Here is a 26,508-nt window from a genome sequence, read left to right on the forward strand (position 1 = left end):
GTTTGGGGGGGGGGGGAAGGTTCACCAAACTCTGATTCTCCTAAGTTTCCATCTCTACAATGACAATACTTAATACATTGGGAAGTAAAGTGCATATCCTTGTGTCTATTCTGGCATTTTTTACGGCACAACAGCTCAGTAGTGTTGCAGCAGCTCCCACTGAGAACCAACACTTTAGAACCCCAGCTTTGTCAAAACATCATGTAGGTTGGTGTGCAAATTGTGATTTATGCATTTCCCCTAAAACTACACGGTTAATGGACACAATTAAAAATAATACACAAATCACAAATGCAAAGTACATGTGAACATTATTCCTTGGCATCCCAGATTAAACTGTTGCAGAACTTCTTACAGTGCATTTTGATAAATGACTTTCAGCAAATTTTACAGCCTTGACCTTTCATAGATTTAGGGAATTGATAAATTTAATTTTTTTTGTTCAAAATAAAAACCCAGTAATATAGTTAGATACCTTAGAAATTGAAGGCTGTAAGATTTTGCAGTTCATTTAAAGCCATTCTATTGTACTTGCTTTTTTGTTAGCACTCAATGTATTATATTATACCAATACATGTTAAAGATACGATGGTATGTGACTTAGGAGGAGATTCAATTCCCTCAAAGTAGTGGTAATCCCATCCCGTTTCTGACAAAGTGGATTTTAAGTTGCTTTGGTTATTGATTTAGGATTTGCTGCTGAAAAAATCATTGGCTCCTGCTACAGTGCATCCTGCAGCCATGAATGTACAGTGATAGATGAACTGGTTAAGTGATTAGGCCAGTGGTGAAATACTGATTAATTAGACTGCTTTAACAAGGATTGTGGCATTCTTTTAAGATTTGTACCAAACAGCAAGTGGAAAGTTTTCCATCAGATTTTAATTATCTACCTTTTAGGCGAGGACAGTGTTGTGAGGAGAAGTAGATAAGGCACTTTCAGCAGAATGCCCAAGTTTCTGAGTAGTTTTCAGGACCATAACATTGACCAGAAAAGTCACATTGAATTTCTTGTTGATGGTTGCTCTCAGGATGTTGACAAAAAGAGATTTAACATGTTCATCCTATTAGTGGCAAAGGGTGGTGGTTATCTTTCCTATCAGAAACGGCAGGTGCCTGACGCTTGTATGCCCTTTCTATTCATTACGTTAAATTTGAACAACCCTTCTCATTGTCACAAATCACACATATTATGATTGGCGTTATCATGCATTGTCTTTAATCTTGTTTGGTCTAAACACCCCAAGTCTTCTTCCATTCATGTGCATTGTATAGTAGACAAGGAATTCCTTGTGATCTCTTTCCATTCCTTCTAGGTCCTGTACTATTTCCTATGAAGTTCACAGATATCCTTGGACCTCCTCCTACTTTGCATCTGCAGGAGACTGTTCAAAAACTAATTTGAGGAGATACAAGATTTTACATGTGTGCTGACCCTGCACCAGCTTATCAGCAACTCTCTTGACCTTTGCATCACATTGGTCCATGCGGCACAAGCTGAGCTTTCATCTGACTGAAAATTAACAAGACCCAAGATTGTCACTGAACCCTACCCCATACTCTATTCAATACATTTCATTTTCTCACACACAGTTGATTAACTGCAGTACGTCTACACAACCACAGCATTATATATAACTCTGTGATGGACTCCCAACTTTTATATCATCTGTATTATCAAGATTGGCAACTCCATATTATTAACTATTGCTGTCTCAGTAAAATTCTACTGAACTTCTTCTCCACCACCCTGCATGAATTTCTTTCAGGATCCTGCTATCCATTTCCCAATATAAAGTAAGTGTGATTCACACATTATCCTTTGTTCATTGGTAGCTAATCCAGAAACACCTTGAATATAAAACTTCTATCTTTTTGATGACCTTGCTCCATTTTCACATCGCTTCCCATCTCTATAACGTCATCTAGTCCTACAACTCTTAAAGCTGCTGTGAACTGACTTTAATTGTTGCTCATAATTACTCAGTTAGAAACTGTTTTATGAATGAAGATGAACAGTGTATATGTATTAGCAAATGTCTACACGGCTGACTTGGAAATAAATTAATAAAACAGTTTAAAGTAACCAAGTCTACAATCCACTTACCACCACCACAAAAGCCTGATAAGTCTTATAATAATAGAAACATAGAAAACCTACAGCATAATACAGGCCCATCAGTCCATAATACTATGCTGAACACGTACTCACTTTAGAAATTACCTCAGGTTACCCATAGCCCTCTATTTTTCTCAGCTCCATGTACCTATCCAGGAGTCTCTTAAAATACCCTATTGTATAACGTGAGGTTGAGATAAGTTGCTTCTATCAGCCCTCACTGTATTTCTTTGAGACAACTTCTGGGAAGTTTCCACAGTCCTCATTAACTACAATGTTATCAGAATTCATTGATGCAATACCTGATCAAAGACGATTTTGCTGTTAAGTGAAGTAGCTTTCACATTAGAACAGTGCAACACAGGAACAAGCCCTTTGGCTCACAATGTCTGTGCAAAACACAATGCCAAATTAAACTCATTCCCTCCACTTGCATATTCATTTGACCATTTTAAAAGCTTCTTAAAAGCCACTATTCATCTTCTTCCCCTATGACCCTAGCAGCCCATTTCAGGCACCTACCACTCTGTGTAAAAAAAAACTTGCCCTGCACATCTACTTGTAACTTTCCCCCTCTTGCATGGCCCCTTTTGACATGACATTCTGTCCTAGGAAAATGTTTCTGTCTTTCCTTTGCCATTTATAACTTCATAAACTTCTTTCAGGTATACCCTTAGAATCCTACACTCCAGGGAAAACAACCTAATTTTGTCCAACCTTTTTACAGCTAACACTCATTAATCTAACCAACATACTGGAAAGCCCCTTCTGTACCCTTTCAAAGACTCCACCTCCTTCCTGTGAAGGGGGTTGACCAAAATGGTACACAATATTCCAAGTGCAGCCTAATTAAAGTTTTAAATAGCTGCAACCTGACTTTGTGACTCTTAAACATAATGCCCCGATGAAGACAAGGATGCCAAATGCTTTTTTTACTATCCTATCTGCCGTTTGTCCACCTGTAAGGAAACCTTCATACATCAATGCTGTTAAAGGTTTGGCCATTGACTGTATACTTTCCCCTTATGTTTGTCATCCCAAAGTGCAATACACTTGTCTGGGTTAAGCTTCATCTGCCACCTCTCCACCCATGTATGTAACTGCACAAAAACAGGTTCTTCAGTCCAACTTGCCCATATCTACCTGAGTTAGTCTTATTTGTCTGAATTCAGATCATATCTTTCAAAATCTTTTCTCTCCTTTAACTGTCCAAAAAACATTGTAAATGTACCCATCTCTACTACTTCCTGTAGCAGCTTGTTATACATTCCTGACATCCAGTGTACTGAGAAATTACCCTTCAGATCCTTATAAAGCCTTAAAGATGGACAATTTTAAGCTGCTAGATGTGTCAATATTGTTTACCAATTGACATGGCAGTAGTGTCACACAAGTAGATGAAGAATGACTTATGGCAATTTTATTTTATCATATGCAGAGTATTAATATAGTGCTGTATTTTGGTTTACATAGATCTTACTTATGACTTTTACATAAAATTTGGTACTACTTAAGTAAATGCACATCTCAGCAATCTTACCAAATTTTAGCTATGGCACAATTTGTATATAGACATTAACATTAAACAGAAATAAATGTTACATAATTTCCTCTTCAACAACTATTAAATCATAATCATGTTTCTCAAATTTTCATTAGCAATTCATCTGTGAATTTCGTGGCAAGTACAAAGAAGGACAACATTATGTCTTAAAACTACAAAAAAAATTGAGTTGCTGATTTTCTTGGTGGGGGCTAAGGATACATATCCCAACTAACAATTCAACAGTAGTAGATTCTGATTTTTTTTGTTAAATGAGAAAAGTTATTGTCAAGGTAAGAACGCCAAATATATCATTACAAAATGTATTTCATTGTTTCATTAGATTCTTGGTAATGCAGTGCTTTGCCTGCAGGATTAAGGAAAGAACACATTGTTGGCACTGTTGGTCCTAACGTATGTTCAAAAGTATTCTGAAAGCTTCAGATTCAAAATTAGTTCATAAGTTCTAGGATACTTAATATGTATGAGAAAAGATACCTTGTCACTTGCAAGGGCCCTTTAGCATACAGTTAGTAATATACTAGTACGGTTGAATTAAATGCTTAATTTTGATAAGAGTTTAATTTGAGCAAATCTGTGCATTTGATGACATAAATATCAAAGAGCCAGTTAAATGATTTGTCAAAAATATTTCTGCAAACATTTGTTTTCTTCCTTCTTCCATGACATATGTTTATTTACCACAATATCACAATTATTTCAGTTATTCAAGAAGAAATGGAAGGAGTCCAGGAGTTTGATATATGTATGGAACTTGTTCTTCCATCAATTTGCTTTGTATTCGAGGGAACAGGGACCTAAAATAAAAAATTAACAGTAACAAATTATTTTTGCATTTAAGTATAATGGAGAGCTTACATTAGTCATGGTGCACTTTGCCTTGAATCCAGCTCATTGTCTGACCTTGTCAGCCACTCACCTTGACAGTTTGCACTTAAGTGTTTTGCATCAAATGTCCACGTCTAGGAAGTGGAGAAGTGTCCAAATATCAAGTACTCTCATGGGTAGATATTGAGCTCCTGCTCATGGAGTGTCTCACAATGCTCTGTTAGCTATGCCAGCTCACCATGAACAAAACGCCTCTATTAGAGGCATTTGAAAAACAGTTTGAATAGATTTACATGATCACACTTTCAGAGATGTCCCCAGAGAGTTCAGTAATGCAGTTGAAGGTCATGAGAAGAGCCCCAGGTCAAGAGTCAATGAGAACCTAATGGAAGTTAGTAAAAAAATAAGTTCTAAAGATTCATGGAAGTGAATGCTGATAAATTCCAGAACCTGATAATATGCATCATGAAGTTAGGAAGGAGGTAGCTATGAAGATAGTTTAAGTATTGGGGTTGCCCTGTTCCAAAATTTCCTTGATAATAAAATAGTTCCTTCAGGTTCAAAAGTCGAAAGTAATAAAGTAGTCAGCTAGAATTCTGAAAACTACACACCACTTATCTGATATCATTAATAAGGAAAACACAATTTTATAAATAATAACAGGATAGGGCTGAGTTAACATGTATGCATAAGAAGAAATATATGTTTCTCAAATCAGTTTTGAGGTTGTAACTTGCAAATTGGATTGAGGAAAACAAGTGGACTTCACGTATTTGAATTTTCAGAGGGCTCTGATAGGATGCTATATAAAAGGTTGTTCAAGAAAATTAAAGCACTAGGGATGATCAAATACTGGCATATGCAGTGTATTTTTTTCAGTAATATTTGAGGAATATTGTAAATAGATGTTTAATTAAACAATCTTTGTTGCTTACATAATTCATTAGGGTTAAATTTAAGGAGTATGTGAATGGTATACGTCATTATGTCACCAGGTCATATGTGAGCACCTCACTAAAGAAAAACTAAGTAAACAAGTATTCTGGGTCCCTGCGTTTTTCTTTTGATTATTTTCTGGAGGTACAAAAGTGGCAATGAGGAAGTTTTAAAACAAACCCGAAATGACTACTTACCTGTTGCAGCACAGCATGTTGTTTCTTCATAGGGGAGAGCGATATTCAAGTTAAAAAGAAAAGTGCAGTACATGTTTCTTCAGAAGGGGAGATTAAGTATATTGAGTTAAAAAAAGAAAATGGATGAAATCCATGGGTTCATAAAAGGTGATGATAATAATTTTTTAAAAAAGCTTAAATGGCTGGCTACATTATGATAGACATGTTTGATTGCATACCAGATAAGTGGATGATGTATACTGAACAAACTGAGCTGTATTTTAAAACAAATGGAATAGCCGATAAGAAAAGAATGCCAGATTTGCTAAGTGCAATAAGTAGAAAAGCATACAGTTTGCTTTTAAGTTTAACTGCACCATCAAATCAGCCAAAATGAACTTTGCTGATATCATGAATATACTGCAGGAATACTTAGAACTGAAACCATTGTTGTTTACAGAATGCTTTAGGTTTCTTAAGTGGATTCAAAAAGAAGGGGAGTCCATTTCAGCCTGCTTGGTTGAATTGAAGAAATTGTCAGTTCCGTGATGGGCTTATTGAGAGGTTATTTAGTTTGTGGAATCTGACAAGAAAGCATTCCAAAATGGCTCCTAACTAAAGCACAACTCACATTTAAAAGAGCAGTTGAAATTGCTGTATCAATGGAAACAGCAGCCAGAAATGCAATTGAGTTGTAATCAGGAATGAAAGTGAGCATACACAAAATTTCAGCATCTATATGTACAGGGAAGAGAAAAAGATTTTAAAAATTGCATTTTCAAAAAGCGCACTAAACTAATCTATATGCTGTTGATGAAAATTCTGCTAATGATGAGAGGGACACAGGTTGAGGTAGTCTTGAGATGTAGATTGTGAAAACTGACAGAAGACAAGCAATACAGCTTACAGACAACAAGTGAGTATAGGCATATAGCAATATAGCCCGAAGTGAGTCAGTTACTGCCTCTTACACCACCGGCATTTAGGGCAGCAATAAAGGTCCTCCATCTCTGTTTGTCCTTGGCTATTTTTCCTTTTGTTCCCCAGGACTGGTTTAGGGTCCTCACTTCCGTGTACATTCCAAACACCAATTTAGATCTTGATCTTGACAGTGTTAAGTTCATTGTGCCAGTAGCTTCTTCTCTGTTTTCACTCTGTCAGCCATGCAAATTCCGAGTGAGGACTCAAGCCTGCTGTCGCACGCAGATATAGGATTCTTCAGTGTTGTTTCCATAATAGTTGTTTTGACCTGTCAGGGTTGTTAGCCCTCAGCTGAACCCCTGAATCTGGAGGACTGGAGGACCCCTCTTAGTCTGGCCTCTACCTTTTGATCTGTTTGGCAATGGGTGACCCTATCAGGAGTCGAAGCACAGGCCCTAACTTCAACCAACATAGCTCTCCAGGTCATTGAGGTATGCAGGCCTCCAAACCCTATGGCAAAGTTGTGGTTCTCTTGGAGGCTTACATCAGATGTGAACAGCAAGTTAATTAAAATGGAATTGGGCACTGACTTGGCTGTTTCAGTCACTCCACAAAATGAGTTTGAACATAATTTCAAAGATACTGAACTGAAGCCTGCAGATATCCAACGAAGAACTTATACTGGAGAGAATAATTACTGTGGGAATGACACTTGTAACAGTGAAATACAACTAACAAGCCACATTGGTAAAAACAGGAGGGCCAATATTGTGGGACCATGATTGCCTGAGACAACTCCAACTTGACTGGAGATCCATCCAACATTTGCAAGCCATGTCTCCTGCAATAAAGTCAACTGAAAGCAAAATAAGAAAGGTACTGGATGATGCCACACCAGTGTTCATGGATGGCATTGGAAATCCCAAACTTATCAAGGTAAAATAGTGATCAATGAAAGTTGCGCACCCAAGTTTTACAAAGCCCATCCCGTTTCTTATGTCACTGTGATAAAGTAGCCTGTGAGCGTGATTGCATGGAGACTGAAGGAATTCTTTCCCAAGTTGAGTGGAGCCCAGGGGCAATGTCAGTGGTTCTGATAGCCAAGAAGGATGCACTTGTCAGGATCTGTGGTGATTACTGAAGGTAGATCCATACCCTCTGCCCAGGATAGAGGATATCTTTGCAAACCTTTCTGGAGGGAAACACTTCAGCAAAGTGGACTTAACTGAGGCCTACCTACAGTTGGAGATGAAAGAAGAGTCCAAAGTGTTTTTCACCATAGACAGTCACAAAGGACTTTATCGCAATAAAAGACTTATTTTTGGAGTAGCATCTGCACCTGCACTCTGGCAGAAAGCCATGGACCAGGTACTGCAAGACTGCCCAGGCACTCAGTGTTACCTGGATGACATCACTGTTACTGGTGAGGATGATAAAGAACATCTCCAAAATCTCAAAACAACATGAAAAAAAAATTATGAGCTCAGTAGCAAGTTTGAATGATTTAAACCAAGTATCACTTACTGTTATCACACCATTGATGCCCAAGCATTACACAAGTGATGCAATTGTAAATTCAAGCAGTGATAGATGACCCAAGGCCAAAGAACATGTCACAGTTGCAGTCCTTTTTAAGGTTTGTCAATTACTATAACAGGTTCCTGCCACACCTGACTACTGAGCTCCACCCCTTCAACTCATTACTACAGTTTGGAAGAAATGGCAATCGACAAAGCTCTGTGAAGTGACTTTCCAAAAGGTAAAGTAAATGGTGACATCAGACAATGTGCTCACACATTATAATCCATATTATCAGGATGAACAAGCTTCATTCGTGAAGCTTACCTGTGACACCTTGCCTTATGGTGTAGGTAAAGTCATGTCATATGTTGTGAGTGAGAACTGAATGCCCCATTGCCGTTGCATCATGCTCCCTAATTATTGCAGAGATAAATTATTCACAGATTGATATCTGTGAATCTGGTTTGATGTGTAAAATGTTTCAACCAGTACCTGCATGGGAGAGAGTTTACCCTCATTTCTGATCATCAACCACTGGTGTACATTTTCAATCCAGAGAAGTGTGTTCCACTAACAGCAGCCAGCATGACTGCAGAAATAAACTCTGATTCTTGGAAGACACAATCATAAGATCAGATTCAAGACAACTAATCATTGAAATACTGATAGATTGTCCCGTTTACCCTTGGAAAAGGAAACACCTGAAAAATTTACCTGATACAAATTTAAAGTCTCCTTATCATAGTAGAGATGATTCAAAGGGAAACCAGAAAAGACCCCACACTGTCTCAGGTCTACATGGCAATGCAAGATGGCTGGAATGTACAGCAGAAATTCGAGCTCCCCCATTTTTATCTGTGCCAGGATGAACTTGTCCTTGACGTGAGTTGCCTAATGTAGGGATTGAGAATTGTTGTATCATCCAAACTCAGAGCTAAAGTGTTGGAGAAGCTACAAGCCAGCCATTTAGGCGTAGTCAAAATGATGCCATTGCCTCAAAGCTTTATCAGATAGTCTTTGATACATCAACAGATCAAGTGGCTTGCCATGCACGATTCGAGATGCCAACATGTCCTGAGGATGCCAAGAGCAGTGACTCTCCATCCCTGGGAATGGCCTACATTGCCCTGGAGAAGATTCATGTGGATTTTCATAAAATTCTTGTTTATAGTGGATGCAGCTACAAAGTGGCCAGAAGTGTACCTAACAGTCTCCACTGCAGCCTCACATGCTGTTGATGTGTTGACAAGGACTCTTCTCAAGGACTGGTGTTCCACAACACATACTCAGTGACAATAGATCCCAGTCTGTTGCGTAGTGGTTTCAGTCATTCCTGAAAGCGAATGGAGTAAGACATACATACTACATCTGCCCCAAATCATGCAGCTACAAATGGCTTGGTGAAAAGGTTTGTCAGAGGTGAAAAGGTTTGTCGGAGGTTAAAGACCACTCTGTGAGCAATGTCAGCAGAACACACTACACTGACCCTGAATCAGAAGCTCGTCAATTTCCTCCTTTCCTATCACAATGCAGCACACTCCACAACCAATGACTAACCAGCAATGCTGTTCCTGGGTTGTCCCTTGTGTTCACGCTTGGACCTCCTCACGCCCAATCTCAGAAGAAGTATGCAGGACAAACAGCTGAGAGAAATTGAGCGCTCCTCAAACAAGGAGGTTCGAAGTTTCACTCCTGGACAAGCAGTCTTGGTGATGGATTACAGAGATCATCAAAAGTGGGTACTTGGAAAGATTAATAACAGAACTGGACCATTCTTCTACACAGTGGAGATTGTGTCTGATGCCTGTATAGCTGTTGTATTATATAGTATAATGTGTATATAAGAATACTAGAGAACTATGTTACATATTTGAGTTGAGATGCATTCTATTTTGAATGGATTTATAGCTAAGCAGGGAGGAGTGTAGACCATTTAATATTTCAGTTGTATTGTAAATATATTGCTTGATTAAGCATTCCTTGTTGTTTACATAACTCATTAGGGGTTATCTGTAAGAAGTATATGAATGGCATACATCACGGCACTACATCGTATGTGAGCAGCTCACTGAAGAAAAACTAAGTGCACAAGTATTCAAGGCTCACATGTTTTTATTTTGATTAGTTTCTGGAGTTACAAAACATAATAGCATGAACTGAGGTTGGTTGAAAGAAAACAGCAGGAATATTTTTTGATTTTGGAGGCTGTGCTTAATGGGGAGCTGCAGGAATTGGTATGTTAAGGGTTACTATTCACAATGTATTTCAAAAATTTAGATCAAGTGGTCAAATGTGATTTGTCCAAGTTTGCTGGTGGTGCAGAGCTGGATACAAACCAGTGATCAAATGGGTCAAACCAGTTCTAAGGATGGTGAAATCCTGGCCTGAGTGTGCAATCTCTGCACTGCAGGACTGCTTTGATAATGCAGTCTGGAGAATGTTCAGGGAAGCTGCTACCTATGGCAATGTTGCTAACATTGGGGAATATGTGGATTCTGTGACCAGCCACATAGAGAGTGTACTGAGGATGTTACCATCACAAACCACATGCGGGTGAGGGCAAATCAGAAGCCATGGGGTCCACAGGGGTCCATTCCAGGCTGAGAGATCATGAAGCTGCTTTTACATCGTTGGATGCAACAGCTCTCAGGGAAGCAAGAACTGTGCTTTCCCGCTCCAACAGGAAGGTGAAATGGGAGCATTCTCAGAAAATTTACAGTCACTTCTATGATGCCAGAGACACAAGGTGCATGTGGCAGGGAACTCAGAGGATTACAGACTCTAAGTCTACCCTGCACGTGAGTGACCAGGATGCCCCACTCCCTGACAGTCTGAATGTGTTTTACACCCAGTTTGATGCACAGAACAAAGTGCTGGTGAGGAAGGTGCCCCTCCCTCCAGGGGAGCAGACACTCTGTCTGGCTGAAGCTGAAGTGTGGGCCAGAGTCAACCCATGCAAAGCTGCAGGGCCCAATAATATACCAAGTTGGGATCTGAACGACTGCGCAGCCCAGCTGGGCAGATGTGCTGATGGATATTTTCAAAATCTCTCCGGAACAATCCATTGTCTCCTTGGTTTTCAAGGTGGCAGCCATCATTCCAATGCCAAAGGAGGCGACAGTAAGCTGCCTAAATTTCCATCATCCAGTGGTATTAACATCAACCTTCATGAAATGCTTTGAGCAGCTGGTCATGGAGCACATTAAACCCTTTCTCCCAGCTATACTGGACCCTTTCCAGTTCGCTTATTGTTCAAAATGATCTACTGATGGTGCAATAGCCTCTGCCCTCCACTCTGTCCTGTCCCACCTGGAAAATGGGGTCTCATATGCTGACTACTGTTTATAGACTTCAGTTTGGCGTTCAACACCATGATACCCCAGAAACTGGTGGGAAAACTGTCTTCGCTGGGTCTCAACACCCCCCTCTGCAATTGGATATGGACTTCTTAACAGCAAGGCCACAGTCAGTCCGTGTGGCAACAACATCTCTCGTCCCATTACGCTGAGCGTCAGCACTCCCCTAGACTGTGTGTTCAGCCCACTGTTGTTCACACTGCTGACACATGACTGTGTCACAGGATCCAGCTCAAACTGTGTCGACAAGTTAACAGATTACACAAAAGTGGCTGATTTTATCAAGAACGATGACAAGACTGAGTATAGAGGGAGAGAGGAAGTGAAGGGGCTGGTGGATTGGTGTGAGAAGAAGAACGTAAGCTTGCTGACTGTGGAGAAGACAAAGGAAATTACTGTGGACTTCAGGTGGACAAACCACTGCAAATACATGGCTTCTCTGTAGAGAGAGTTAAATGCACCGAATTCCTGAGAGTTCACATCATGGATGATCCCATCTGGTCCCTTAATATCACCTCCCTGAACAAGAAGGCACAGCAGTGTCTCCAGTTCCTAGGAAGATCGAGGCAAGCAGGCTAACCCCCTCCCCACCCCCATCTTAACTGTATTTTACAGGAGCACCACTGACAGCATCCTGACAAGTTGCACCTCCATCTGGTGTAGGGGCAGTCGAGCATCGGACCAGAAGTCCCTACAAAGCATTGTGAGAACAGCTGAAAGGATCATAGGGATCTCCCTACCATCCATCGGGGACAGTTATCAGGAGCACTGCGTATACAGGGCTCTTAATATTATTAAGGATCCCATCCATCCATCCAGCATCCTCTTCGACTTTCTTCCATCAGGCAGGAGAGTATGATGCACAAAAACAAGACCGGTTAGAATGAGATATAGTTGCTTCCCCCAAACCATAAGGCTTCTGAACTCTCTGCTGCATCGTATTCAAAGTGTCACTAGTTAATCTGTTCCATACCTTACGAAATTTAATATTAATACACTTTAATTTGTTATTTATGTGCGATTCATCTGTAGATTTTATCTTTACCTTCATAAGTTATCGTGTGTTATGTGTACCACTGTGTTTGACATCTTAGTTTGAAGAAACATTGTCTTGTTTCCATATATATTATCTGGTTATTTATGTTATAAACATTTATGTAGTTAAATGACAATAAACTTGACTTGATATCACTGTGTTGCGATGATGGTGTGTAGAAGCTTGAAGGAGATTTAGACACATGGGTGATAACATGGCAGACAGAAAAATATAGAAGAGTATTTTAAATAGTGAAATTATTAAAAAATTAGAAGGATTTGGCTACCACTGCAAACAAATCATTTTAAATTAACATTGCAGGTATTGCTAGCAAGATACTGGCCATTAACATGACAGAATTTGAAGACAAGAATAAAAATAACTTTCTGGAATTACATGGTCCCATACCTGAAATATTGCAAACAGTTTCGGTCTCCGCCTAAGTACATACTTGGATGAGTGTGGGTGCATCAAAGGTTATCATCTTAATTCCTGGGGTATTGGGGCAGGGTTGTTGTCCTTATTGGAGAGATTAAGCAGACCAGGAAAAATTTATGTACGGGAAGATTATTAACCACATTAGTGTGGCAAAGATTTATGTGTGTGTAAAGGTGAGGGCGTCTCTACCATATGTTTTATATTTACCTCACCTCATTGTTATTGTGTAATTATAGCAATAAAAACACAACTGCAACTGGACTCAGGACAGCAACAGGTTAGCATCATTCACTGTGGAGGAAGAACTTGAAGTCAAAGGAGAAGCAGAAGATAAATTAGCTCAATGTACTGTAGCCAGTGAGATTCTGAATCAGCTTTCAGTAAACTCATTCCATTGCACCTTGTGTCCATTTCACTATAAACTTAAAGCAGCACTGAAGAATCGGAGAGGTAAAATTAACCCAAGACAATGATTCAGATTATTGTGCAACAACTGCTCGGCTTTAAGCTGTGTGGCATAACCACCAGACTAAATGAGCTTAAATAGTTTTTATATGACTACTCCTAAGGCACTGTGGGCCATTGGCATCAGTGCTATAATGACAATTCACCACAACCTGTCGACTCATGAGCCAGGGCTATACCTGATTCAATGAAGAATGTACAAAGGAATGGCACAGCTAACATCAGATAAACTTAAAACTAAGGTGCCATTGTGGTAAAGCAAAAACATTGAAGAATGTGCATTTCAAAAAGAGAAAGCAGTGTGCAATAGATGGGGCTAACAATTTTCCAACCTCTGGACAGCACAGTGGCATAGCAAGAGAGTTACTTTTTCACAGCTCCAGCATCTGTTCATTCCAGAGCTGCAATGCTGTCTGTGTGGAATTTGCATTTTCACTCTATGACTGCATTGTTTCTTCTGCATGCTTAGGTTTCCTCCCAAATCCCAATGCAGAATGGTTGGTTCTAATGTAAGTACCCCAGTGTGCAGGTGAGTGTATAGGAATGAGGAGAAAATAAAAATACAAAATGAAAATAAAAATGAGCATTTGATGGTCAGTTCAGACTCAGTGGGGTCTGTTTTTGTGCAATATGACTCCATGACTTTATGGATCATATTAATCGTATAAGTACCACTACATTTATAAATAATAACGAAAAATTAAACAGCTAATTGGAGGGCAGTTCAAGAACCTATCTTCCTCAACAATGCAGAATGTAAGCATGTGTACCAAATTCAAGATTGAAGCATTTGCAAAGGTAATGATCCATCTGAGCCTCATTCTTAAGTCCCCACTATCACAGAAACTGGTTTTTAACCAAAATAATTCCATCCAAAGAAAGCAAGAAACAAATATAACGAAGACAACGGGACCAGACAATAACTAAGTATTGCTGAAAATCCTTGTCTGCAGACTTCTGGGCCTTTAAACATTATACTTCAGCACAGCTACAACACGAGCATCTACTGACATTGTCAAAAAGTGCCCAGGGTTAATCTGCCCATAGAACCCTGAAGGACCAATCCAATCTGTATTATTACTACTACATTTATACCTGCAAAGAACTAGAAGGGGTCATGAAGATTGCTATCAATTAGCCCGCTCACAATAACTTTGGCAGTACCATGTAGTTCAAGATTCTGTATATTACTGTCATGATCAAACAAAAGGATGAACTGCAGTGGTGAGCTGTGAGTGATTTCCCACGGCATCAAAACATCTTTTGATCACATAGGGAAAAAGGCATCAAAGGCAAAATGGCCGGAGTTTTATCTAGTACAAAAGAAAAATAGTTGAGATTCTCAGACAACTGTTGGATTTCTTAGGGCAATACAGGGCGGTTGTCTACAGCCCATTATCTTCAATTGCTTCACCACTGACATGAAAAGATCAGAAGCAATCATATTCCTTAATGATTATACCATATGAACTTCTTTCATAATAATGAAGCAGCCCATGTCTGCATCTTAAGCTCAAGTTAATATTGAACGTTAAAATTTGCACCATGCCACTGGTATGCTGAAATGGTCTCCAAAAAGGACGCCTCACCATAGACATTATTGAAGTGGACCAGTGTTAGAGTGGGAGACTTTGGTAAGGTCGCATCTGGTACGTTTCTTCTTTTTCTTCATTCCTCACCTGTTAATACACAGTTAGAGCAGTGAGAATGACTGTGTTGTGTTCTTTGTGTGACATGTGGGAATTACGGGAGACCTCCAGCCTTCCGAATAACCAAATCTGCACCAGGTGCACTGAGCTGCAGCTCCTCAGAGAACATGTTAAGTAACTGAAGCTGCAACTCATACTGAAAACTGAGCAGGTGATAGATAGGAGCTACAGGGATGTAGTCACCCCTAAATTGCAGGAGGCAGGTACCAGCTTGACTGTCAGGAGAGAGAAAGGAAATGGGCAGCCAGTAGAGTAATGGCTGGATTTTCTGCAAAAAAAGAAGGAAGTGCAAAACAGATACATATATTCCAAATAGGAAGAAATTTTCGAATGGAAGAAGGACACCACCGTGGCTGTCAAGTGAAGTCGGAGCCAAAATAAAAGCAAAAGAGAGGGCATACAATGAAGCCAAACTAGTGGTAAGATAGAGGATTGGGAAGCTTTTAAAAACTTGCAGAAGGAAACTAAGAAGGTCATGAGGAAGGAAAAGTTGGATTATGAAAGGAAGATGGCGACTAATATCAAAGAAGATACTAAAAGCTTTTTTAAGTATATAAAGGGTAAAAGAGAGTTGAGGGTAGATATAGGACCAGTAGAAAATGATGCTGGAGATATTGTAATGAGAGATGCAGAGATGGCAGAGGAACTGAATGAGTATTTTGCACCAGTCTTCGTAGTGGAAGGCATCTGCAGTATACCGGACATTCAAGAGTGCCAGGGAAGTGAAGTGAGTGCAGTGAAAATTACAACTGAGAAGGTGCTCAGGAAGCTTAATGGTCTGAGGGTGGATAAATCTCCTGGACCTGATGGAATGCACCCTCGGGTTCTGAAGGAAGTAGCTGGAGAGATTGCGGAGGCATTTACAATGATCTTTCAAGAATTGATAGATTCTGGCATTGTACTGGATGACTGGAAAATTGCAAATGTTATTCCGCTATTTAAGAAGGGTGGGAGGCAGCAGAAAGAAAACTATAGACCTGTAAGCCTGACATCAGTGGTTGGGAAGTTGTTGGAATTGATAATTACGGATGAGATTACGGAGCACCTAGAGGTACATGACAGGATAGGCCAAAGCCAGCATAGTTTCCTGAAGGAAAAATCTGGCATGACTAACCTACCGCAATTTTTTGAGAAAATTACAAGCAGGGTGGACAAAAGAGATGCAGTGGATGTGGTGTACCTGGATTTTCAGAAGGCCTTTGACAAGATAGAAACAAAAACATAGAAAACCTACAGCACAATACAGGCCCTTCAGCCCATAAAGCTGTACCGAACACGTCCTTACCTAAAAAATTACCTAGGGTTACCCATAGCCTTCTATTTTTCTGAGCTCCATATACTTGTCCAGGAATCTCTTAAAAGACCCTATCATATCCGCCTCCACCACCATCGCCAGCAGCCCATTCCACGCACTCACCATTCTCTACATAAAAAACTTATCCCTGATGGCTCCTCTGTACCTACTTCCAAGCACGTTAAAACTGTGCCCTCTCGTGTTAGCCATTTCAGCCCTGGTAGAAAGCCTCTGACTATCCATATGATCAATGTCTCTCATCATCTTGTACACTTCTATCAGGTCACCTCTCATCCTCCGTCGCTCCAAAAAAAAAGGCCGCGTTCTCTCAACCTATTCTTATAAAGCATGCTCCCCAATCCAGGCAACATCCTTGTAAATCTCCTCTGCACCCTTTCTATGGTTTCCACATCCTTCCTATAGTGAGGCGATCAGAAATGAACACAGTACTCCAAGTGGGGTCTGACCAGGATCCTATATAGCTGCAACATTAGCTCTCGGCTCCTAAACTCAATCCCACGATTGATGAAGGCCAATACACTGTATGCTTTCTTAACCACAACCTGCCCAGCAGCCTTGAGTGTCCTATGGACATGGAACCCAAGATCCCTCTGATCCTCCACACTGCCAAGAGTCTTACCATTAATGCCATATTCTGCCATCATATTTGACCTACCAAAATGAACTACCTCACATTTACCTGGGCTGAACTCCATCTGCCACTTCTCACCCATTTTTGCATCCTATCACTGTCCCGCTGTAACCCCTGAACGCCCTCCACACTATCCACAACACCTCCAACATCTGTGTCGTCATCAAATTTACTAACCCATCCCTCCACTTCTTCATCCAGGTCATTTGTAAAAATCACGAAGAGTAGGGGTCCCAGAACAGATCCCTGAGGCACACCACTGGTGACCAACCTCCATGCCAAATATGACCCATCTACAACCACTCCAATCCTCCGGAACCTCTCCCATCCTCATTGATGATGCAAAGATCATAGCCAGAGACTCAGCAATCTCTTCCCTCACCTCCCACAGTAGCCTGGGGTACATCTTATCCGGTCCCAGTGACTTATCCAACTTGATGCTTTCCAAAAGCTCCTGCACATCCTCTTTCTTAATATCTACATGCTCAAGCTTTTCAGTCCACTGTAAGTCATCCCTACAATCGCCAAGATCCTTTTCTGTAGTGAATACTGAAGCAAAGTACTCATTGAGTACCTCTGCTATCTCCTCCGGTTCCATACACACTTTTCCTCTGTCACACTTGATTGGTCCTATTCTCTCACGTCTTATCCTCTTGCTCTTAACATGTTGTAGAATGCCTTTAGGTTTTCCTCAATCCTGTCTGCCAAGGCCTTCTCATGGCCCCTTCTGGCTCTCCTGATTTCTTTCTTGAGCTCCTTCCTGCTAGCCTTATAATCTTCTAGCTCTCTATCATTATCTAGCTTTTTGAACCTTTCATAAGCTCTTCTTTTCTTCTTGACTAGAGCCCCCTGCTCCAATCCCTCCATTCTTTCCTCCTTTTCTACGGCCGAGACACTATCTCTGATCAACCTACACCCCCATCTGTTTTGACTCCCTCCCTGTCCTTTCTGAAACATCTAAAGCCTGGCACTTGAAGTAACCATTTCTGTCTCTGAACCATCCAAGTCTCTGTAATGGCCACAATCATAGCTCCAAGTACTGATCCACGTTCTCTCATCCGCTTTGTTCGTAATACTCCTTGCATTAAAACAGACATATCTCAAACCATCGGTTTGAGTGCGTCCCTTCTCTTGCACTGCCTCCAAGCTTTCTCTGTTTGTGAGCCAAATGCCTCCTCCTCTGTCTCTTCATTTTGGTTCCCACCCCCCAGCAATCCTAGTTTAAACTCTCCCCAATAGCCTTAGCAAACCTCCCCGCCAGGATATTGGCCCCCCGGGATTCAAGTGCAACCCGTCCTTTTTGTACAGGTCACTCCTGCCCCAAAAGAGGTCCCAATGATCCAGAAATCTGAATCCCTGCCCCTTGCTCCAATCCCCCAGCCACGCATTTATTCTCCACCTCACTCTATTCCTATTCTCACTGTCGCGTGGTACAGACAGTAATCCCGAGATAACTACCTTTGTGGTCTTGCTTCTCAACTTGGTTCCTAACTCCCTGTAGTCTGCTTTCAGGAACTCCTGTCATAGTCCGGTCCGTGAAGTCCATATTCCGGTTCACGGTCCGGTCCATCGACACTTGCTCCAGGTTTTCCTATCTACCCTGTTTCTGTCCTTGTTGAGCTAATTGAGCCAGTTGATGCTAGTTGGGGCTGGCTGCATAAATACCTCCAGAGACCAGGGCGTGGTTGCTGGATTGTTCTTGTCATTACTCCTTGTATCCCTTCCCCTGCCTTCTGTTTCCTTGCCTGAAGGCCTGCCTTGTCTTACCAGTAACTCTTGACTCGCCTGAAGGTCTGTCTCGCCTTGCTTTGCCAGAAGCCCTTCCTTGTCTTGCCGGTAACTCTCACCTCACCTGAAGTTCTTGTCTTGCCTTGCTTTGCCTGTAGCCTTGTCTTGTCTTGCTGTCTGGTCCTGGTGCCACCCTGTACCTAGCTCCTTTCCTGTCCCTCACCTCCACCCAGGTAAGCCAGGCCTTCTTGCCGTTACCTGGGGTTGGTTCTGTCCCTTCCTGTCCCTTGCCTCTGTCGGGTGGTGATCCACGCCCTGCCCAGGAGGAGCCAAGCCTCGCCTCAAGCCTTGTCTCCAGCCTCCAGCCTCCTGCCAAGCCTCGCCTCAAGTCTCCAGCCTCCTGCCAAGCCTCGCCTCAAGCCTTGTCTCCAGCCTCCAGCCTCCTGCCAAGCCTCGCCTCAAGTCTCCAGCCTCCTGCCAAGCCTCGCCTCATCTCTTGCCTAGCCTCAAGCCTCTATCCTCTTGCCAAGTCAAGCCGTCTCTAGACTCTTGCCAAGCCAAGTCTCTAGCCTCTTGCCAAGCCAAGCCATCTCTAGCCTCTAGCCAAACCAAGCCAAGTCTCCAGCCTCTTGCCAAGCCAAGCCGTCTCCAGCCTCTTGCCAAGCCAAGCCGTCTCCAGCCTCTTGCCAAGCCAAGCCGTCTCCAGCCTCTTGCCTCTTGCCTTGCCAAGCCAAGTCTCTAGCCTCTAGCCTCTTGCCAAGCCAAGTCTCTAGCCTCTAGCCTCTTGCCAAGCCAAGTCTCTAGCCTCTTGCCAAGCTAAGTCTCTAGCCTCTAGCCTCTTGCCAAGCCATCTCTCGCCTCCAGCCTCTTGCCTAGCCAAGCCAAGTCTCTAGCCTCTAGCCAAGCTAAGCCATCTCTAGCCTCTAGCCTCTTGCCAAGCCAAGCCAAGTCTCTAGCCTCTAGCCTCTTGCCAAGCCAAGTCTCTAGCCTCTAGCCTCTTGCCAAGCCAAGCCAAGTCTCTAGCCTCTAGCCTCTTGCCAAGCCAAGCCAAGTCTCTAGCCTCTAGCCTCTTGCCAAGCCAAGCCGTCTCTAGCCTCTAGCCTCTTGCCAAGCCAAGCCTCTAGCCTGTAGCCTCTTGCCAAGCCAAGCCTCTAGCCTCTTGCCAAGCCAAGTCTCTAGCCTGTAGCCTCTTGCCAAGCCAAGCCGTCTCTAGCCTGTAGCCTCTTGCCAAGCCAAGCCTCTAGCCTCTAGCCTCTTGCCAAGCCAAGCCGTCTCTAGCCTCTAGCCTCTTGCCAAGCCAAGCCTCTAGCCTGTAGCCTCTTACCAAGCCAAGCCTCTAGCCTCTTGCCAAGCCAAGTCTCTAGCCTGTAGCCTCTTGCCAAGCCAAGCCGTCTCTAGCCTGTAGCCTCTTGCCAAGCCAAGCCTCTAGCCTGTAGCCTCTTGCCAAGCCAAGCCTCTAGCCTCTTGCCTAGCCAAGCCAAGTCTCTAGCCTCCTGCCTCAAGATTTAAGCCTGTAGATTTCTGCCTCGTCCTGCCTGCCTGCCAAGCCTCGTCCTTGCCTAGTTCTGGGGTCCGAACCAGAGGCAAGACTCAGGTACTGGGTCCTTGTCCAGTCTCTGGCTCGGAGTCCAAGCCTGGGCTCCTAGGTCTCTTGTTCAGTCTTGTTCCAGGTTCCTGGTTTTCCTGTACATGTCCTTGCCATCGCCCTGTATCTTAGTCCTGTCCCTAGTACTTCAGTGTCTGTGTCTTGCGCTTGGGTCCGTTCCCAGCCACCGCCCTTATGACACCTCCTCCCTTTTCCTGCCTACGTCGTTGGTCCCAATATGTACCACAATCTCTGGCTGTTCTCCTTCCCACTTCAGGATATCTTGGACGCAATCAGAAACATCCTGGACCCTGGCACCTGGGAGGCAAACTACCATCTGTGCTTTTTTCCTTCATCCACACAATCGCCTATCTGACCCCCTAACTATAGAGTCCCCTATCACTGCCGCCATCCTCTTTCTTTCCCTACCCTTCTGAGCCACAGGGCCAGACTCCGTGCCAGAGGCGCGGCCACTGTTGATTCCCCCAGGTAGGCCATCACCCCCCAACAGTACTCAAGCAGGAGTATGTATTGTCAAGGGGTACAGCCACTGGGGTGCTCCCTAGCCTCTGACCCCTGCCCTTCCCTCTCCTGACTGTTACTCACTTATCTGTCTCCCTAGGCCCTGATGTGGGCCCCGACTCCTCTCTATCACCTCCTCACACTCCCTGAACAGACAAAGGTCATTGAGCTGCATCTCCAGTTCCCTAACACAATCCCTGAGGAGCTGCAGCTCGATGCACCTGGCGCAGATGTGGCCGTCAGGGAGGCTAGGAGTATTCCACACCTCTCACATCTGACACCGAGCACAGGAAACCGGCCTCAGACACATACTTCCTGTCTGTATTCTACACAGGCAACCTACCTTGACTCGACCTGTTATTCCCTAAGTCCTGTTGAGCCAAAGCCTTCCTACTCTGTCTCCCTCTACTCTGCCCCTGGTTTATAAGGCTGTCTCTTTTTAAACTCTTCTCGCTGCTCTCACTGGCTGACGTCCATGTGCTTGCGCAGTTGTGCCCCGATTAAACCGCTGAAGATGCCACACAGGCTGCTTAGCAAGGTAAGAGCCCATGAAATTACAGGGAAGTTACTAGCATGGGTGGAGCATTGGCTGATCGGCAGAAAGCAGACAGTAGGAAAAAAGGGATGCTATTCTGGCTGGCTGCCGGTTACCAGTGGAGTTCCATAGGGGTTCCAAAGCGACCACTGCTTTTTATGATGTATGTCAATGATCTGGACTATGGAATTAATGGATTTGTGGCTGAATTGCCGATGACACAAAGATAGGTGGAGGAATGGGTAGTGTTGAGGAAACAGAGAGCCTGTAGAGAGACTTAGATAGTTTAGGGGAATGTTAAAAAATGTGGCAAATGAAATACAATGTTGGATGTATGGTCATGCACTTTGTTGGATTAAACAAACGGGTAGACTATTATTTAGATGGGGAGAGAATTCAAAATGCAGAGATGCAAAGGGTCTTGGGAGTCCTTGTGCACGATGCCCTGAAGGTTAACTTCCAGGTTGAGTCGGTAGTGAAGAAGGTGAATGCAATGTTGGCGTTCATTTTTAGAGGTTAAGAATATAAGAGGAGGGAAGTGATGTTGAGCGTCTATAAGGCACTTGTGAGACCACACTTGGTGTATTGTGTGCAGTTTTGGGCTCCTTATTTTAGAAAGGATATACTGACATTGGAGCGGGTTCACAGAGGATACACGAGAATGATTCCAGGAATGAAAGGGTTACCGAATGAGGAACGTCTGGCAGCTCTTGGGCTGTATTCCCTGGAGTTCAGGAGAACGAGGGGGGATCTCATAGAAACATTCTGAATGTTAAAAGGCCTGAACAGGTTAGATATGGCAACATTATTTCCCATGGTAGGGGAGTCTAGGACAAAAAAGCACAACTTCAGGATTGAAGGACGTCCATTTAGAACAGAAGCAGAGAAATTACTTCAGTCAGAAGGTGGCAAATCTGTGGAATTTGTTGCCACGAGTGGCTGTGGAGGCCAACTCATTGGGTGCATTTAAGGCAGAGATAGATAGGTTCTTGATTAGCCAGGGCATAAAAGGGTTAAGGCAGAGATAGACAGGTTCTTGATTAGCCAGGGCATAAAAGGGTATGGGGAGAAGGAGGGGAGTAGGAATGACTGGAAGAATTGGATCAGCCCATGCTTGAATGGCAGAGCAGACTCGATGTGTCAAACGGCCTACTTCTGCTCCTATATCTTATGGTCTATAGTCTACCCCTATAGCTGTTCCCCTCAATATTAAGTATACCATTTTGGAAGATAGCAATGGTGAGGTAGTAATGGGGGACAAGGAAATGGCAGACGAACTGAATAAATATTTTGCGTCAGTCTTCACTGCAGAAGACACCAGCAGAATGCTGGAAGTTTGAGCGCGTCAGGGGCAGAAATGAGTGCAGTTGCTATTAATTGGGAGAAGGTGCTTGGGCAGCTGAAAGGTCTTCAGATAGCTAAGTTATCTGGACCAGATGGTCTATACCTCAGGGTTCTGGAAGAGGTAGCTGAAGAGATTGTGGAGGCATTAGTGATGACCTTTCAAGAAAAATAGATTCTGGCATGGTCTCAGAGGACTGGAAAATTGCAAATGTCACTCCACTCTTTAAGAAGGGAAGGAGGCAGAAGAAAGGAAACTATAGGCCAGTTAGCCGGACCTCAAAGATTCAGAAGATGTTGGAGTCGATTGTTAAGGATGAGGTTTTGGGGTACTTGGAGGAACATGATAAAATAGGTCAGTTAGCATGGTTTCTTGAAGCAAAAATCTTGCCTGACAGGCAGAAGTTGACAGATTAAAAACGCAAACACGAGGAAATCTGCAGATGCTGGAAATTCAAGCAACACACACAAAATACTGGTGGAATGCAGCAGGCCAGGCAGCATCGATAGGAAGAAGTACAGTCGACGTTTTGGGCCAAGACCCTTTGTCAGGACTAACTGAAAGAAGAGATAGTAAGAGATTTGAAAGTGGGAGGGGGAGGGGGAGATCCGAAATGATAGGAGAAGACAGGAGGGGGAGGGATGAAGTTAAGAGCTGGACAGTTGATTGGCAAAAGGGATACAAGGCTGAGAAGGGAGAGGGTCATGGGACGGGAGGCCTAGGGAGAAAGAAAGGGGGAGGGGAGCATCAGAGGAAGATGGTGAGCAGGCAAGGAGTTATTGTGAGAGGGACAGAGAGAGAAAAATGAGAGAAAAAGTTAAAAAATAATAAACAAATAAATAAGGGATGGGGTAAGAAGTTGAGAGTTTCCTGATTGGCCAGGACATCAGAGGATATGGCGAGAAGGCAGTTGTATGGGATCAGCCATGACAGAATGGTGGAGCAGACTCAATGGGCTGAATGGCCTAATTCCGCTCCTACGTCTTATGGTCTTATTGTTTGAATCTGTTGGAATTTTTTTGAGGAAATAACAAGCAGGATAGACAAAGAAGATTCAGTGGATGTTGTGTACTTGGATTTTAAGAAGACAACTGATAAAGTGCCACACCTGAAGCTGCTTAGCTAGATAAGACCCCATGGTACTACTGGAAAGATACTAGCATGGACAGAGCATTGGCTGATTGGGAGGAGGCAAGGAGTGGGAATAAAGGAAGCTTTTCTGATTGGCTGCTGGTGACTAGTGGTGTTCCACAGGGATTAGTGTTGGGACCCCTTCTTTTTACATCGTATGATTTGGCTGACGGAATTGATGGCTTTGTGGCCAAGTTTGTGGATGATACAAAGATAGTTGGAGGGGCAGGTAGTGTTCAGGAAGCAGGGAGGTTGTAGAAAAACAGATTAGGAGAATAGGTAAAGAAGGGGCCAATGGAATAGTGTCGGGAAGTGTATGGTCATGCACTTTGGTAGAAGGAATAAACAGGGAGAAAATTCAAAATTCTGAGGTGCAAAGGGACTTTGGAGTTGCTTTGCAGGGTTCTCTAAAGGTTAACTTTCAGGTTGGGTCAGTATGAGAAGGGCAAATGTAATGTCAGCCTTCATTTTGAGAGGACTAGAATATGAAAACAAGGATAAAATGCTGAGGCTTAACAAGACATTGATGGTGCCCCACTTGGAATAATATGAGCAGTTTTTAGCTCCTTATATAAGACAGGATGTGCTGAAGAGGCTTCAAAGGAGGTTCACGAAAATAATTCCAGAATGAAAGGCTTATCATATGAAGAGCATTTGATGGATCTGGGCATGTACTTGTTGGAAATTAGAATAATGAGGGAGGATCTCATTGAAACCTATTGAATGTTGTAAGACCTATATAGAGTGGACATGGAGAGGATGTTTCCAGTGGTGGTGTAGTCTAAACCTGAAGCCACACCCTCAGAATAGAGGATCATCCATTTAGAATGGGGATGAGGAGGCATTTCTTTAGCCAGAGGATGGTAAATCTGTGGTATTTATTGCTACACGCAGCTTTGTGGACGATGTCATTGGATGTACTTCTGTGGAGGTTGATAGGTTCTCGGTTAGTCAGGGCATGCAAAGGTCCGGAGAGATAGCAGGAGAATGAGGTTAAGAGGGAAATGGATCAGTCATGATCAAATGGCAGAGCAGAGTTGATGGACCAAATGGCCTAATTCTGCTCCTATATCTTATGGTTTTATGGATTTGTAGTCACCAAATCTACTCCAGTCAACATCATAGAGGGAGGGGTGATTGCCATTGAGGAACTTAACTGGACCAACCAGGTGAATGTTGTGTCAACAAGTGGTGAGAGTTTGAGTGGCAAATCACTGACTTCCTGGCTTTCTAAGGTCCTTCCATCACGGAGAAAGTATGTTAGGCATGTGAAGAAATACCCCATACTAAACTCCAACAATACATCGCTCCAGGACATATCAGTTAACTTGATTGTCGTTCCATATTTTACCCTCAACATTCAATTACTTCACAAGCGAACTACAGCTACAAGTTAACAAATTATATTTCATAGATATTACAAAGCTCCTTCTTTCCTAAACCCCTGACCTCTATCTTCCAGAGAAACAAAGAACAAGCATGTGAAAACACCATCACTTGCATAATCCTATCATACATTTTCTGGACTTGAAAATAAATCTGTATTAATTTTTTGTTGCTATATCCAAATCACTGAATTCTCTATTAAAAGTGCTGTGGTAATACCTTCACCAGAATGGAGAGGTTCAAGATTATAGCTCATTATTACTGCCACCTGAATGGCAAATAGGGTTGGGCAACAAATGCTCAGAACCTGCAAATATATGTGAAACAAACCTCGCCTTTCTTTCTACAGAGAAATCATTTCCCTTTATGATTTCCTCCTTCTTTTGCTGGGATAAAGAAATTTGTTTTCTCATCTTCACCCCTTCCAACAAGACTTTCAGGATTCTCTTGGGATCTAACGACTTGCTTCCTATTTAATTTATATTTTGCAGGAATTTAAAGAACATTATCATTAAATTGGAAAAGAAATCTGTCTAAGGAGATGCGTTTACACTTGAAATAGCCCTCTGGAAAATTATGAAAATTATGTCCAAAGAATGCAGATTTCATACCCCAAAATCTAAACCACAACCCAGAAACAAAAATAACCGGGCCTGATAACCAAGCCACTGAATGCATTTTGTATCTGCAGAAACAAAATTGAAAATCAACCCCTTAATATCAGATGACTGCAGAAAAATATCTTGGCAAAAATATTTATTTATTACCAAAAGCTTTAAGGCCACATTGCAGTGATATGTTTCAGTTCATATTGATAAATTGGTTAATAATAAGCTTCCAGGTGAGAAGAAACCAGCTATGTAAACCATACTCACCTAGTTTTCAAACAAGTGATTCTATTAAACTTCAATTGGAATTGTTGGGAGTTTTCTGGGAGGAATCATTATTTGCTAGTCACCTGAACTATATGTTATAATACTTAAACATACTCCTTGTAGGGTCTTTTAATCATAAAAAAGATTCTTTTCACCAGCCTTGTATCCTTTTGTCAGAAGAATTCCCGACCCCAATGTTAAAACATAATTTAAAAAAGGTTGCTCTCTCGCTCCTTTTAGTCTAGTTCTCAAACTGCCAGAGCCCTTTCTATGGAGATTTGTGTAACTAAACTGGTTAAACCGAAAATGACGAAGCAAGACTATAGTGCAAGCAAATACTTCGCACAAGTGTGGAAATTACAGTGAGAATACCATCACATTTAGATTTG

At 42.4% G+C, this 26,508-nt stretch overlaps 1 protein-coding gene across 10 annotated transcripts in view; it reads right to left on the minus strand.

Annotated features, from left to right (window-relative positions):
- Window positions 1–3,533: 3,533 nt before the first annotated feature.
- Window positions 3,534–26,508, minus strand: part of cobl (cordon-bleu WH2 repeat protein) — a 294,795-nt gene continuing 271,820 nt past the window's right edge. For 9 of the 10 annotated variants that reach the window (XM_063043965.1, XM_063043966.1, XM_063043974.1 and 6 more), the window contains one exon: window positions 3,534–4,480. In XM_063043965.1, coding sequence (XP_062900035.1) covers window positions 4,391–4,480 — 90 coding nt within the window. In that variant the 3' untranslated portion in view covers window positions 3,534–4,390. Of the gene's footprint in view, window positions 4,481–14,949; window positions 15,040–26,508 lie in introns of all 10 variants that reach the window. The other variant, XM_063043967.1, reaches the window with a different exon arrangement.

The sequence above is a fragment of the Mobula hypostoma genome, chromosome 3 (genome assembly GCF_963921235.1).
Source record: "Mobula hypostoma chromosome 3, sMobHyp1.1, whole genome shotgun sequence".
Classification (NCBI taxonomy): Eukaryota; Metazoa; Chordata; class Chondrichthyes; order Myliobatiformes; family Myliobatidae; genus Mobula; species Mobula hypostoma.